We start from the raw sequence: 12,961 nt of genomic DNA, 5'->3' as shown, positions 1-12,961 counted from the left end.
GTTTCTTGAGTATGGGCGTGACTTGCCCCACCTTGAGGGAGTCTGGGATGAGACCTTGCTGAAGGGAGCTGTTAATGATTTTAGTCCAGAGTGGGAGGAGTACGGGGGTGAAGTCTCTTACAGGATTAGCAGGTAGGGGGTCTGTGAGGTGATTAGAGGGTTTCAAGGTGCCGAGCAGCTTGTGTATTGCTTCTTCAGAGTAGGTGTCGAATGACGACCAGGATGCGTTATTTTTAGGTTGGGTGTCGGGTCTTTTGATGTGGCTCGGGTATCGACTTACATCATTAAGGAGGTCACACCTTATGTTGTCGGTCTTTAGCTTAAAGAAAGCAGAAAAGTCTTCACAGTGTGGGATGTCGTTTGTTGTGTCGTTTGATAGTAAGGGTTGCGTCTTCGTTTGAGTTTTGACTAGTTCGAACAGTTTTCTTGGTCTGTTTTTTGCTTGGTCCAACTGAAGGCTGAAGAAGTCAGCTTTTGCACGCTTGATTTTCCTAAAGTAGGCATTTCTCTTGTTCTTAAGCGTTTTGCGATGCCGTGATGAGGGGTCAGATCTCCATGTGCGCTCGGCCATTCGCATAGCACGCCTGTCTTCATTGAGTCTGCCGTCATACCAAGGGTTCGAGATCTTAGTGGAGACTCTCTTTAGTTGCAGTGGGGCGGCTTCATTAATTATGGAGTTCATAGCGTCGAGGTAGTGGTCAGTCAGTGATTGAACATCAGAGGCGTCAGGAGGGGGAAGGAGGCGATTGGAGAGGTGGGGAGGCAGGGAGTTGGGGTTAAGATTCTTCATGTCCCTTTTCCAGATCTTGGATTTGGTGGGTTGAGCCGTGATAGGTTTGATTTTTTCCTTAATGAAGAAGGTGATAATGTGGTGGTCTGACCAATCACAAGGTTGGATTGCCCCAAGTTGGGTAGAGTCTTCGTTGGCGATGATGAGATCAAGTATGGAGCCTTTGTCATGTGTAGGGCTGTTGCATATTTGGGTGAGGTCGAGCGCACTAAGGAAAGTTTTGAGACTATTCACCACTGCGTCTTTCTGATCGTTCCAGTGGAGATTGAAGTCACCCAGGTAGATTTGTGTGATCTGCCGACCAGCGTTGGATGAGATCGTGTCCATGAGTTGTTGGGTGAAGATGAGGTTATCCCCAGGTGGGTGATAGATGAGATGTAGAGCACATACTGGTTTGCCCTCGCTGGAGATATCAAGACAGAAGAGTTCACAAGACGTGAGGGAGGGGGAAGTGACTTTAGCAACAGAGAGGCTGCTCCTGAATATGCATGCGATTCCCCCGCCCGTCTTGCCGGTCCTGTCGAGTCTAATGATGTGGTAATTGGGGGGTACTAGTATGTCCATAATAGGTGTAGAGGCATCAGTTAGCCAAGTTTCAGTCAAAATTGTTAGGTCAAGATCCATTGATGTGACGAGATCTGCAATGTTGGAGGAGTGCCTTTGGGCCGATCTGCAGTTGAGTAGGATGCATTTGAGTTTGGGGGTGAGAAGGGTGGTCGGGTGTTCTAGAGCGAGGGGTATTTTTCTGAGATTGTTGGGGACGGAGCTTCTGCTGCTTAGGGTTGGGTGCCTAATGGGATTTGTGAGAATTGTGGGTATGGGGCGTTGTGTGGACGCTGTGTGTTTTACCGGGCCAGGGCCAAATGAGCGGAGGAGGGTGTCTAAGTCATGATCCGACAGGAAGTTATGGGCGCGACGAGGGCGGTGTATGTTGTTGCGGTCGGGGATAGTGGGCCAACGTGGAGAGTATGCGCCCAGCCGTCGCACCCCTGGAGCGTGATGAGTGCGAGGGCCTGTGAGGAAGGTGTGGCGTTTGTTGGATACGGAGGTGTTGGTTGTAGGTCGGGGTTGTCTGGGGTGTGTGTGGAGAAATTCTTTGATGGTCTGGAGCTCGTCTTTTACTTGTAGGAGGGTTGTTAAAATCAGGTCCAGCGGTGGGTTGGGGCTAGCGTTGGAGATGAGGGCCGTGGCGTTGTTGACTAGGGAGCTGGAGAGCGAGCTGGTGACGGGGGGGTGGGGTATGCAATCAGAGGAGTGTTCTGCGGTAATAGTGGGTGGGGTGGCAGTCGAAGGCTGGGAGATAATGTGGGCGAGGAGTGTGGGTGAAGTCAGGGTAGGCTGGGACGAAGGGGCGGAGACGTCGGTGGGAGGCGATGCCGGTGAGTTGAAGGGAGAGAGAAGACAAGACAATAGGGGAGGTAGGAAGGTGGTGGGGGCTGAGTGTGGGGGGGGGAGAGAGGGGAGGATGTTAAGGTATGCTCTGTATGTCTGTTTGGGAGGGTGGAGAAGTGGGGCGTGAGAGTGGGGGGGAGATAGGGTGGGAGGGAGATCTGCCACAGGGGGGGGGGGGGGATATGTTCCGGGCGGTTGTGCGTTCAGCGAGACTCGTAGGAGGTGTGGGATGGGTGGGAGGAGGGGTGGGGGTAAGTGGGATGTGTGAAGGGGGACGATCTTCGTCAATGTGAGAGGGGTGTGGGGGGATTACGTTGGGTGTTTGACTAACTATAGCATTGGGGGTATGAGAGGGGTGTGTGTTATTCCGCTGTTGAATTGGGCAGGGTGGGTTATATTGGGGAATGGAGTTGGGGGTTGTGGTGCATCCTGGTGTGTGTGAGGTGGGGGACCGTCCTTTGGTGATGTGTTCTAGGAAGGATTTCAGTCACTGAGATGGGGAATTATTTTCTTTTGGTGTGTAGCACTGGTGCAAGGAGGAATAAGCACAGCTTTTCCTCTGTGGAAGTTGCTGGAACAGAAGATCTGGTGGATCCTCCTAACAACTTAGTTTCTTGGTCAGGAGACCATTGGGTTCATGTGGGTCAGCTACAGACCCATTCTCTTGGCAAAGCCGTCTACTGGGCCACTCCTCTCCAGTCTTACAGGTTGGGCCTCTCCCCTTAAGGCATAAAGCTCCTTTGGGTTAAGGCACTCCCTTCTTCCCATTTAGCAAGCTGGCAGGCTCCCAAGTCTCAGAGCCACAGTTTGTCCAGCAATTGGTGAGGATTTCATAAAAGTTTCCATATGTATGGGAGATAGGCTATAAGCGATATCAACCTTGGTTTGCTGCAGTACAAGTACCCATTGTACTCCAATTCTTGGTCAATGAAGAAGCTTGGAATAATTATCAAGTGGGAAGGTTTGGGTCTCACGTTTATTGCAGACAGGAGATGTGGATACCCTGTCTGCAGTTCAAGAACCCGATTGGGATGTTCTTTTTCATAAATCGATCTTTCTGCAGTTCACCTAATTCTTTGTGTATGGCGATGGCTTCTAAAGCAGACGGTGGGGATCCATAACATCAACACAGTAAGCATAAAGCCCTGAAACTGTCTGTCATCAGGATTCCTGGATGGGCCACTCAATAAAAGACAAAAGGCTCAGGCCCTGTCTAGAAACATCCTTCCCTCTAGCAACCAGATCTGCTGATTCACCATCATTACCATACCATCACCCCATTCTCCCACCATCAGCAAAATGGCGCTCAGGAAGGAGTAATCGGCAATCCCCTGCTAAATTGGTCCTATTTCCTTCCACACTCAAGTGCCTGGAGCTATACCCACCAGCTCAGGAACATACATAATGCGCTTCGACTGTCTGGCGAAGGTTGCATCAACATTTCCATCGTGTGACATGTAAAAAACTGGAACAATCCTTAAAGGATCGCACTAGCCACCACATACAGGTACATAGGCACTCACAAACATGGAGCCCTACTTGCAGGCAATGTACACACAACACGCACTAGACATACACACGGGAATGTCAGCACAGTGTCTGGGAATAGCACGCAAGCAGAACTTTCGGGGAAAGGGCAAGTAGGAGGCACACTTTATTCTTTAAAAAGGGAAAAAGAATGGTCCAACCACTATCGATTTAAAAATGGTATGCTGTCACCAACACTCACTTTACATGTCCCAGGAAACATAGGGTAGTCTGGGGTCAGTAAAGGGGTATGCTTTTGGCAGTTCCAACATCTCATTGTCAATTTGAGGCACCCTCGCTTAACTGACTTTGTGGGTGCTTAACCAAAATAAAGGCAGGATACTAAATTTACTTTAAGTTGGTTAACTCAGGGAACACATGCACATTCATCTACCTATCATACAGGGACATTTCTGTCCAACCTGGACGCTAAATAAGCTTGTGTGTACATGGAGTCAAAAGGACTGTTCAGTGGACTAAAACACAGAGTAAACACCAGATGTCGGATCACTTCATCTATTAAGGTGCTTTCTTACATAAGCGGTCATCTGCCTAATACTGGTCCTGCTTCATTCAATGATACCATGAAAACTAGGATGCCAATTTTGAGAAGATGAAATGGTTATTCTAATGTTACTGGTAGATGAAACCTTGAATTTCTACATGGAATGGACAATGTCATCGTACTCTGGTACCTCCAATTGGGTAAATAGAAAGTGGTGCTCTCAGGATAAGATGCAAGCTTTGTGTTGAATTCCTTTAAAGAAAAACAGCGGAAGAAATTTCAACTGGTAGTAACACTCTGTGTTAGTAGACTTATAGGGGGTAATGCCAACAATTTCATTATCTATTAAAAGAGAAGTGTAAACCCCTATATAACAATTAGCAATACAAATCTTACTTTAGCAAGGGAGACAAGAGGAAAGCTGAAGCAACACCTGGTTGACTATTAATTAAAGGAAATAGTTATTTCATAGCGATAAAAAGATTTACAAATTTCAAGCAGTGAAAGATTTCGGGATCCAATATTCTTTCGGATAAACCCACCTCAGTTGGAAAATTAGGGTATTTTGGTGCACAGGTCACAGTCAAACACAAACTTGTACAAGAGTAGCATTTGGGAAACCAATGCATCAAAAGATTACTGAATACTTAATCTGAAAGCAACTCTAAATAAGACATAGGTTCATAACAGTGAAGCCTTTCTCATCGAGCTGATTTTACAGTCCCCACGATGTTAATTTGTTCAGCTCTATGCCTTTTGCGTGATGGTGTGAAGTTTTCTGACCTTTTTGATATTTGATGATTCTGAATCACAGTGTCAGTAAGAATATATTTTGTTTGTGTTACCTAAAACAAAACTACCAATCACTGATTTAATCATGTGGTTGAGAGAGCCAGAAATGTCCATTCAATTGAAAATAAATGTTTTGGTTAGTCATCTCATTACTAGCAATGAAGAGGAACAAAACCTTTGTAAGCATTCTTTGCACGATTATGGAATAAGCTGCTCTAGCACTATAAACACATGTGCTCATATTTTTTCTTTAAGTGATTCCGCCACCCTCACAGCTTTTTTTTTTTGGACATATGTGTTTTCGTTAAGTGACATGCATGGAAAAGCCCAAGAGGCAAAGTCATACAATATGATACAGCTCTGTTTTCGATATGGCAGTCTTCTTGATCATGAAAGTACTTGGGCAACAAAGGAAAGAACAGTTAAATCTATGGTGCTGGCCAGAAGGTAATGTTTGGCAGGAATGTCCTATTTTTTTAAATGGCTGCACAGTCTTCCGTATTTACAATATGCAATTGCCTAATTTAGGGTAGGATGACATCTACAAGGCACTCATGGCCTAATTTGGAGAAGGGTAGAAAACTTTTTGGGGACATTTTTAGTCCTATAAATAGCACATGTCTCACCAGCACACCCTCTATCTCGCATCGGGTCTGTTAGGGGAAATTGGCCAATCTGCTATAAACTGTGACAGAGTTCCGGAAGATGTGACAGACTCCCGACATGACATGTGGCTTTAACATGAAGAAAAGTGCCATGCTTCAAGCATATCAGAACGACTTGATGTCTGTATCTGACAATATACCCTCGCAATCCGTTTTCAAATGGTGCCATCCCGACCAAAGCAGTTTATTTACTAATCAGAGACAGCCACTTCTGTAGAAAAACATTCACATCCATAGTGACTCAAGAGTGTAGCAAAACTTACACTTCCAACATGGCAGAGAATATACACCTACCACACTTTTTGGCCAGAAAATCCACCACCAACAATCTGAATCAGTCAGAAGAATGTACTGCTGGATTTGTAACACTGTGATTGGAGTATTGTACGAACTGTACTGATGTCATGCATTGCATTACCTTCATTTTTGAAGTATGGCAGATGCCCTATTTATAGTCTTAATAAAAACACTTTAAAAAAAAATTAAGTAAGCCTTTAGTTTTTGACAACTGTATTTGTTAACCGCTACTGTTTCTCTGTTTTTCAAGATTGCTCTAAAAAATACATTAAATCATTGGTGTAAAAACTAAAAAGTTGTAATTTCCTAGTGTGGGGATGTGGTTCAAAGTAGAACCGTTTTACAGTGAATGGTCAGCTCTACATAAATCTAAAACGGGGGGACATTTCTTCTTTTTCACAACCAGACAGTGCATCCAAGACGTGCATTAACAGTCCACAGTCCACCTATAAAGACAACATTAAATAAATAGTAATATTCTTCATGGGATGAGAAGGAGAAGGCTTTGTAAGCTTGTCAACTGGACAATGGGAATACAGGAAATGGCGGGTGACCGCGACAACAGGACTAACAACCACAAGATGCCAGTTGGCTAAAAGAACGCCAACCAAAGTGGTGGAGAAGGAAGTTAGTAGAGAATCGATCTGATGAACTAGGTGCAGGAAGCATCCTGGAACACAGCAAATGAGGTTTCTAAAAACAGGCATTTTGTGCACTTAAGAAAAAAGTATCAAGGTTATTTTTTTTAGATTTTTTTGTTTAAAGAAAACATCCACGCAAAATTAACCACATCCCGTACATTTCAAAGATTTAAACTTACACTGCACAATAGAAATATAGGCTTACCTGCAACATTCCCACTATTTCTACTTTATTAAAAAAGATGAAGGAGTGAAGTGTTGATAACATATTTTCTTCGAACACTGAGGGTGTGGGTAGGACCATATCTTGAATATATTGGACTCGGTAAGTCTGGTGTATTTTTTGCTTTAGTTCAGGGTCCGATATAGTAATCACCTCTTTAAACTTTGCTGTTTTAGTCAGAAACTCTCTGTGTTTTCGTGGCTGGGAAGAAGTTGGGTCGTACTCTAGGCATCCAATTATGTCCATTATACAGTCTTCCGAAAACATAACTTCAAAAAGTGCAGTTCGATTTAAGAGGAAGATTCCCTTGACAATTTCATACAAATGGTGCAAGCCTTCAGTGTTCTCCAAGTCCTCGCACACATGAAAAAGTTCCAGGAGCTTTTTTATATATCCCTCGTTTTCCAGGGCGGATGCAAGTTTTTCTCTCCGCAGGGGGGAGGGCAATGAAGAAGCCACCACTTCTGTAATTTCTTCTAATCGACTCAATTCGCAAGATGGCAGCTCTAGACCAGGTGATGACATATCATCGAAGCGTTCCTCTTCGGACTCATCCACGAGATCCTGTGTAATATCCACAGATGGATCTTTTCCTTGGACCTGTAAAAAAAAAAAGTAACGTTTTATTAAAATCATATAATATTCATAGACAAAAGAAACCAATATAAACAAAAACAAACTGTAGAAAAAAACGGCATTTCGGGGTGCACACATTTATCCCAGGAACGATGCACCTCGTTTCACTTATTTTACATTTTATCATGCATTAATTTGTTCAAAACTAAATTTAATGAGGCCAAATAAGTGGTTTACAGGTTGCTTTCTTCTTTAGCATTTCTTTATTAAACATTTCTGTACTTTTATTGGTTTGAATCTAGGTCTGATTCTGGTCTCCAAGATACAATTATATGATTGTCCATTTTTTCCGGTTGTCATTGTATCATGCCAATACGTTTCTTACCATGCACAATGTATACACAGCCACCGATGCGTATTTCTTGAAATAGTGTATATCTATTGTGCTCCTGCCGCGAAGAAATCGGTTTCAGCATCATTTTAAACATGAAATATAAGCATTTTCCTAAATACGCCTTAAGGCAAATACATTAATATGTTCAGAGTTAAGGTAGCAAATACAAACAAGCATTAGAAATGCAATCGGGCTCGGATTTATTTGAGTTTGAGCTAATGGCATTGTAAATGCCAATGTCTTTTTGCCATGTGTTATGGAGTGTGTGCATGTGGTGTGTAGTGGAAGTATCTTGGTTAAATTGTAATTTTACCAATGGTGGCATGCTGTGCTTTATATGAATATGTTTAAAAGTAAAGTGTACCATACTGCGATTGCTTGGTGGAAAAGTGCACTGCCGGCTGGAGGTGTGTGTGCCTGGTGGAAGGGTGCACTGACGGCTGGTGGGTGTGTGCTTGGTAAAAGCGTGCACAGATGGATGATGGTTGTTGGTGTTTGTGCATGGTGAAAGCATTCATTGACGGCTGGGGGTGTGTTGTTGTGTGTGTTGTTTTCTGTGTGCTGGTGAGTGTGTGGTGGTGAGTCTGTGGGGGTGAGCCTGGGGAGTGAGTGTGGTGGTGAGTGTGTTGTGTTGAGTGGTGACAAGTGTGTGGTGTTGAGAGACTGAGGTGTGTGGTTTGTGTGTGCGTTATGTGTGTGTGGTGTATGTGTGTGTGGTGTTTTCTGCACACTCACACACTGCCCCTACACATTCACACACTGCTCACCCGCACACTCCCAATGTCACCCTGCATAGTCACACACTGCTCACCCGCACACTCCCAATGTCACCCTGCATAGTCACACACTGTTTACCCTGCACACTCACACAATGTGCACCCTGACACACTGCCACTCTGCAGTCACTGCCACTCTGCAGTCACTGCCACTCTGCAGTCACTGCCACTCTGCAGTCACTGCCACTCTGCAGTCACTCTGCAGTCACTCTGCACTCACTCTGCACTCACTCTGCACTCACTCTGCACTCACTCTGCACTCACTCTGCACTCACTCTGCACTCACTCTGCACTCACTCTGCACTCACTCTGCACTCACTCTGCACTCACTCTGCACTCACTCTGCACTCACTCTGCACTCACTCTGCACTCACTCTGCACTCACTCTGCACTCACTCTGCACTCACTCTGCACTCACTCTGCACTCACTCTGCACTCACTCTGCACTCACTCTGCACTCACTCTGCACTCACTCTGCACTCACTCTGCACTCACTGTCACTCTGCACTCAGTCTGCACTCACTGTCACTCTGCACTCAGTCTGCACTCACTGTCACTCTGCACTCAGTCTGCACTCACTGTCACTCTGCACTCAGTCTGCACTCGCTGTCACTCTGCACTCAGTCTGCACTCGCTGTCACTCTGCACTCACTGCCACTCTGCACTCTCAATCTGCACTCTCAATCTGCACTCTCAATCTGCACTCTCAATCTGCACTCTCAATCTGCACTCTCAATCTGCACTCTGCACTCTCAATCTGCACTCTCAATCTGCACTCTGCACTCTCAATCTGCACTCTCAATCTGCACTCTGCACTCTCAAACTGCACTCTCAATCTGCACTCTGCACTCTCAAACTGCACTCTCAAACTGCAATCTGCACTCTGCACTCTGATTCTGCACTCTCAATCTGCACTCTCAATCTGCACTCTCAACTCTCAATCTGCACTCTCAACTCTCAATCTGCACTCTCAACTCTCAATCTGCACTCTCAACTCTCAATCTGCACTCTCAACTCTCAATCTGCACTCCCACACTGCACTCCCACACTGCACTCCCACACTGCACTCCCACACTGCACTCCCACACTGCACTCCCACACTGCACTCCCACACTGCACTCCCACACTGCACTCCCACACTGCACTCTCAAACTGCACTCTCAAACTGCACTCTCAAACTGCACTCTCAAACTGCACTCTGCACTCTCAAACACCACTCTCAAACTGCACTCTCAAACTGCAATCTGCACTCTGATTCTGCACTCTCAAACTGCACTCTCAAACTGCACTCTCAATCTGCACTCTCAAACTGCACTCTCAACTCTCACACTGCACTCTCACACTGCACTCCCACACTGCACTCCCACACTGCACTCCCACACTGCACTCCCACACTGCACTCTCACACTGCACTCTCACACTGCACTCAATCTGCACTCTCAATCTGCACTCTCAATCTGCACTCTCAATCTGCACTCTCAACTCTCAAACTGCACTCTCAACTCTCACACTGCACTCTCACACTGCACTCCCACACTGCACTCTCACACTGCACTCCCACACTGCACTCCCACACTGCACTCCCACACTGCACTCCCACACTGCACTCCCACACTGCACTCCCACACTGCACTCCCACACTGCACTCCCACACTGCACTCCCACACTGCACTCCCACACTGCACTCCCACACTGCACTCCCACACTGCACTCCCACACTGCACTCCCACACTGCACTCCCACACTGCACTCTCAAACTGCACTCTCAAACTGCACTCTCAAACTGCACTCTCAAACTGCACTCTCAAACTGCACTCTCAAACTGCACTCTGCACTCTCAAACACCACTCTCAAACTGCACTCACAACTCTCATGCTGCACTCTGTAACTGCACTCACAACTCTCATGCTGCACTCTGTAACTGCACTCACAACTCTCATGCTGCACTCTGTAACTGCACTCACAACTCTCATGCTGCACTCTGTAACTGCACTCACAACTCTCATGCTGCACTCTGTAACTGCACTCACAACTCTCATGCTGCACTCTGTAACTGCACTCTCAACTCTCATGCTGCACTCTCAACTCTCAAACTGCACTCTCAACTCTCAAACTGCACTCTCAACTCTCAAACTGCACTCTCAACTCTCAAACTGCACTCTCAACTCTCAAACTGCACTCTCAACTCTCAAACTACACTCTCAACTCTCAATGTGCACTCTCAACGTGCACTCTCAACTCTCAATCTGCACTCTCAAACTGCACTCTCAAACTGCACTCTCAAACTGCACTCTCACTCTGCACTCTCAAACTGCACTCTCAAACTGCTCTCAAACTGCACGAGAGTGCACTCTCAAACTGCACTCTCAAACTGCACTCTCAAACTGCACTCTCAAACTGCACTCTCAACTCTCAAACTGCACTCTCAACTCTCAAACTGCACTCTCAACTCTCAAACTACACTCTCAACTCTCAATGTGCACTCTCAACGTGCACTCTCAACTCTCAATCTGCACTCTCAAACTGCACTCTCAAACTGCACTCTCAAACTGCACTCTCACTCTGCACTCTCAAACTGCACTCTCAAACTGCTCTCAAACTGCACGAGAGTGCACTCTCAAACTGCACTCTCAAACTGCACTCTCAAACTGCACTCTCAAACTGCAGTCTCAACTCTCAAACTGCATTTACAAGTTGTGAAATGAATTCTTTGGCAGACTGTTCTAAAAACGACGTAATCAAAGTATGTGTTCCGAGTTGCTAGACTTGGGGAGTTCTACAAACTTTCCTACCAATGTTCTTTACTTTATAAAAAATAAAAACAATAAAACTTAGCACACTTCCTCTTTTGCCATCGCGCAAACGCTGCAACTAGCAGGATACCTAGATTCCATTCGGGGTTTCTCCCAGAGCTCGGAAGAATAGAATTTAAGTCAAGAACGGAAATCTACTTCTGCTGCTCCGCCTTTCAGCACGACGGTCAATATACAGTCCCCAATGTTGATAGGGCGCGAGCATCTGTATCAGCCCCACGTAGCCCTCGTGACACGCTTTGCCAGGCGCGTCTTACAAGCGCAGCTGTGGGCAGTCAATTTTCTCGCAAACACCAATCCCATTAGGAAAAACAATACCAATAAAAAACCCAAACGAAGGTCCGTAACTGCAAGCAAACAGTTACCTCACCTTTCGTTGTGTCAACAACTGACGGGCTCCTTGAATCATTCCTTTAAAACTCTGCTTGCTGTCTGAAGGAAGTAACAAGGCGCATTATTCAAAGAGAACAAAACTGTTGGAAATTCGTGTGTGGAAAAAAGTTGAAGCAGGCGGTATGGGAAAATACAAACAATACAGCAGCCTGTCAGACTATGCTGAAGTTCAACACCACTGCAGGACTCTGCCCAGAAAGCAAACAGTTCTAAAAGGCGCTGCCTGCCAGCTTGCTATTCATTACCTCAGCTCCGAAAACAAAAGCTGCTGCAAAGAAACACATTATAAACTCGAGAGAACAATTCCATTCACACCGGCCACGGACCATTCCCGAAAAAAAATGAAACAGATTAAAAGAACAGCCCATGACAGAACGTCAGACTCTTGTTCTTGAACTAATGAAGCCCTTTCCCGGCCTGGCATGGAGCAGCTGCGCGCTGAGCGCTGCTGAATGGTGAACGCGCCCGGCCATCTGGATTCACTTACGGAGGCACCCTGACAGCTCCTAATTATAATTAATGTACTTCTTTGCGCGCACACGAACGAAAAATGCCCAACATGGCGGACGAAAACTACATTTACCCTATCACTTCAAGGCTATTAAAACAACACCACAACGAAGACGAATCACTGGCCAGATGACATAACACACTAAGGAATGTGTGGAATTTGTCTCGCCAAAGCCCTAGGAGATACTTTTTTTTTCTTTAACATTAGGATCTCGAAACTCCTCCCACTTACGTGGGCGGAGGCCGAGCCCTAAAAAACAATGCAATAGGTATTGCAGCAGCAAAGTTTAAAGTTGTTGTATTGTAAATGGCATTGTTTTTTATCTATTTTGTTTTAAAAGCAATAAATATATACAAGTTTATTTATAATGTTAGTATGTGATAGTGGGGCAAATGTGTTCTAGGAAATACAGTCTATGCACGTGGGATAAGACACTATCAACTACTGCCACTCCCTATAGCCATGGATTAATATGATGTTTTGCCAAGTGTGTTTTCTGTTGCAGAACACATACAATGATTGCCAACTGATACTGAAAATAGTTCCCCAATAAAAAATGCAGACGACCAGCTTTCAGAATGAAATCAGTTGGATGTGTGAATAGCACAGGCGCTGCATACTGTGTTCCGTAGCTTCTTATGTAAGTGGCACATGCTTCTTTCCAGA

General features: G+C 45.5%; 1 protein-coding gene across 2 annotated transcripts in view; it reads right to left on the bottom strand.

The window, feature by feature from the left end:
- Positions 1 to 12,961, bottom strand: part of PPP4R3A (protein phosphatase 4 regulatory subunit 3A) — a 358,677-nt gene that overhangs the window by 107,884 nt on the left and 237,832 nt on the right. For both annotated transcript variants that reach the window (XM_078660041.1, XM_078660040.1), the window contains exon 4: positions 6,815 to 7,432. In XM_078660041.1, coding sequence (XP_078516167.1) covers positions 6,815 to 7,432 — 618 coding nt within the window. The remainder of the gene's footprint in view (positions 1 to 6,814; positions 7,433 to 12,961) is intronic.

This window comes from Lissotriton helveticus, chromosome 9 (genome assembly GCF_964261635.1).
Source record: "Lissotriton helveticus chromosome 9, aLisHel1.1, whole genome shotgun sequence".
Classification (NCBI taxonomy): Eukaryota; Metazoa; Chordata; class Amphibia; order Caudata; family Salamandridae; genus Lissotriton; species Lissotriton helveticus.
This window is presented reverse-complemented; position numbering and strand designations above follow the sequence as displayed.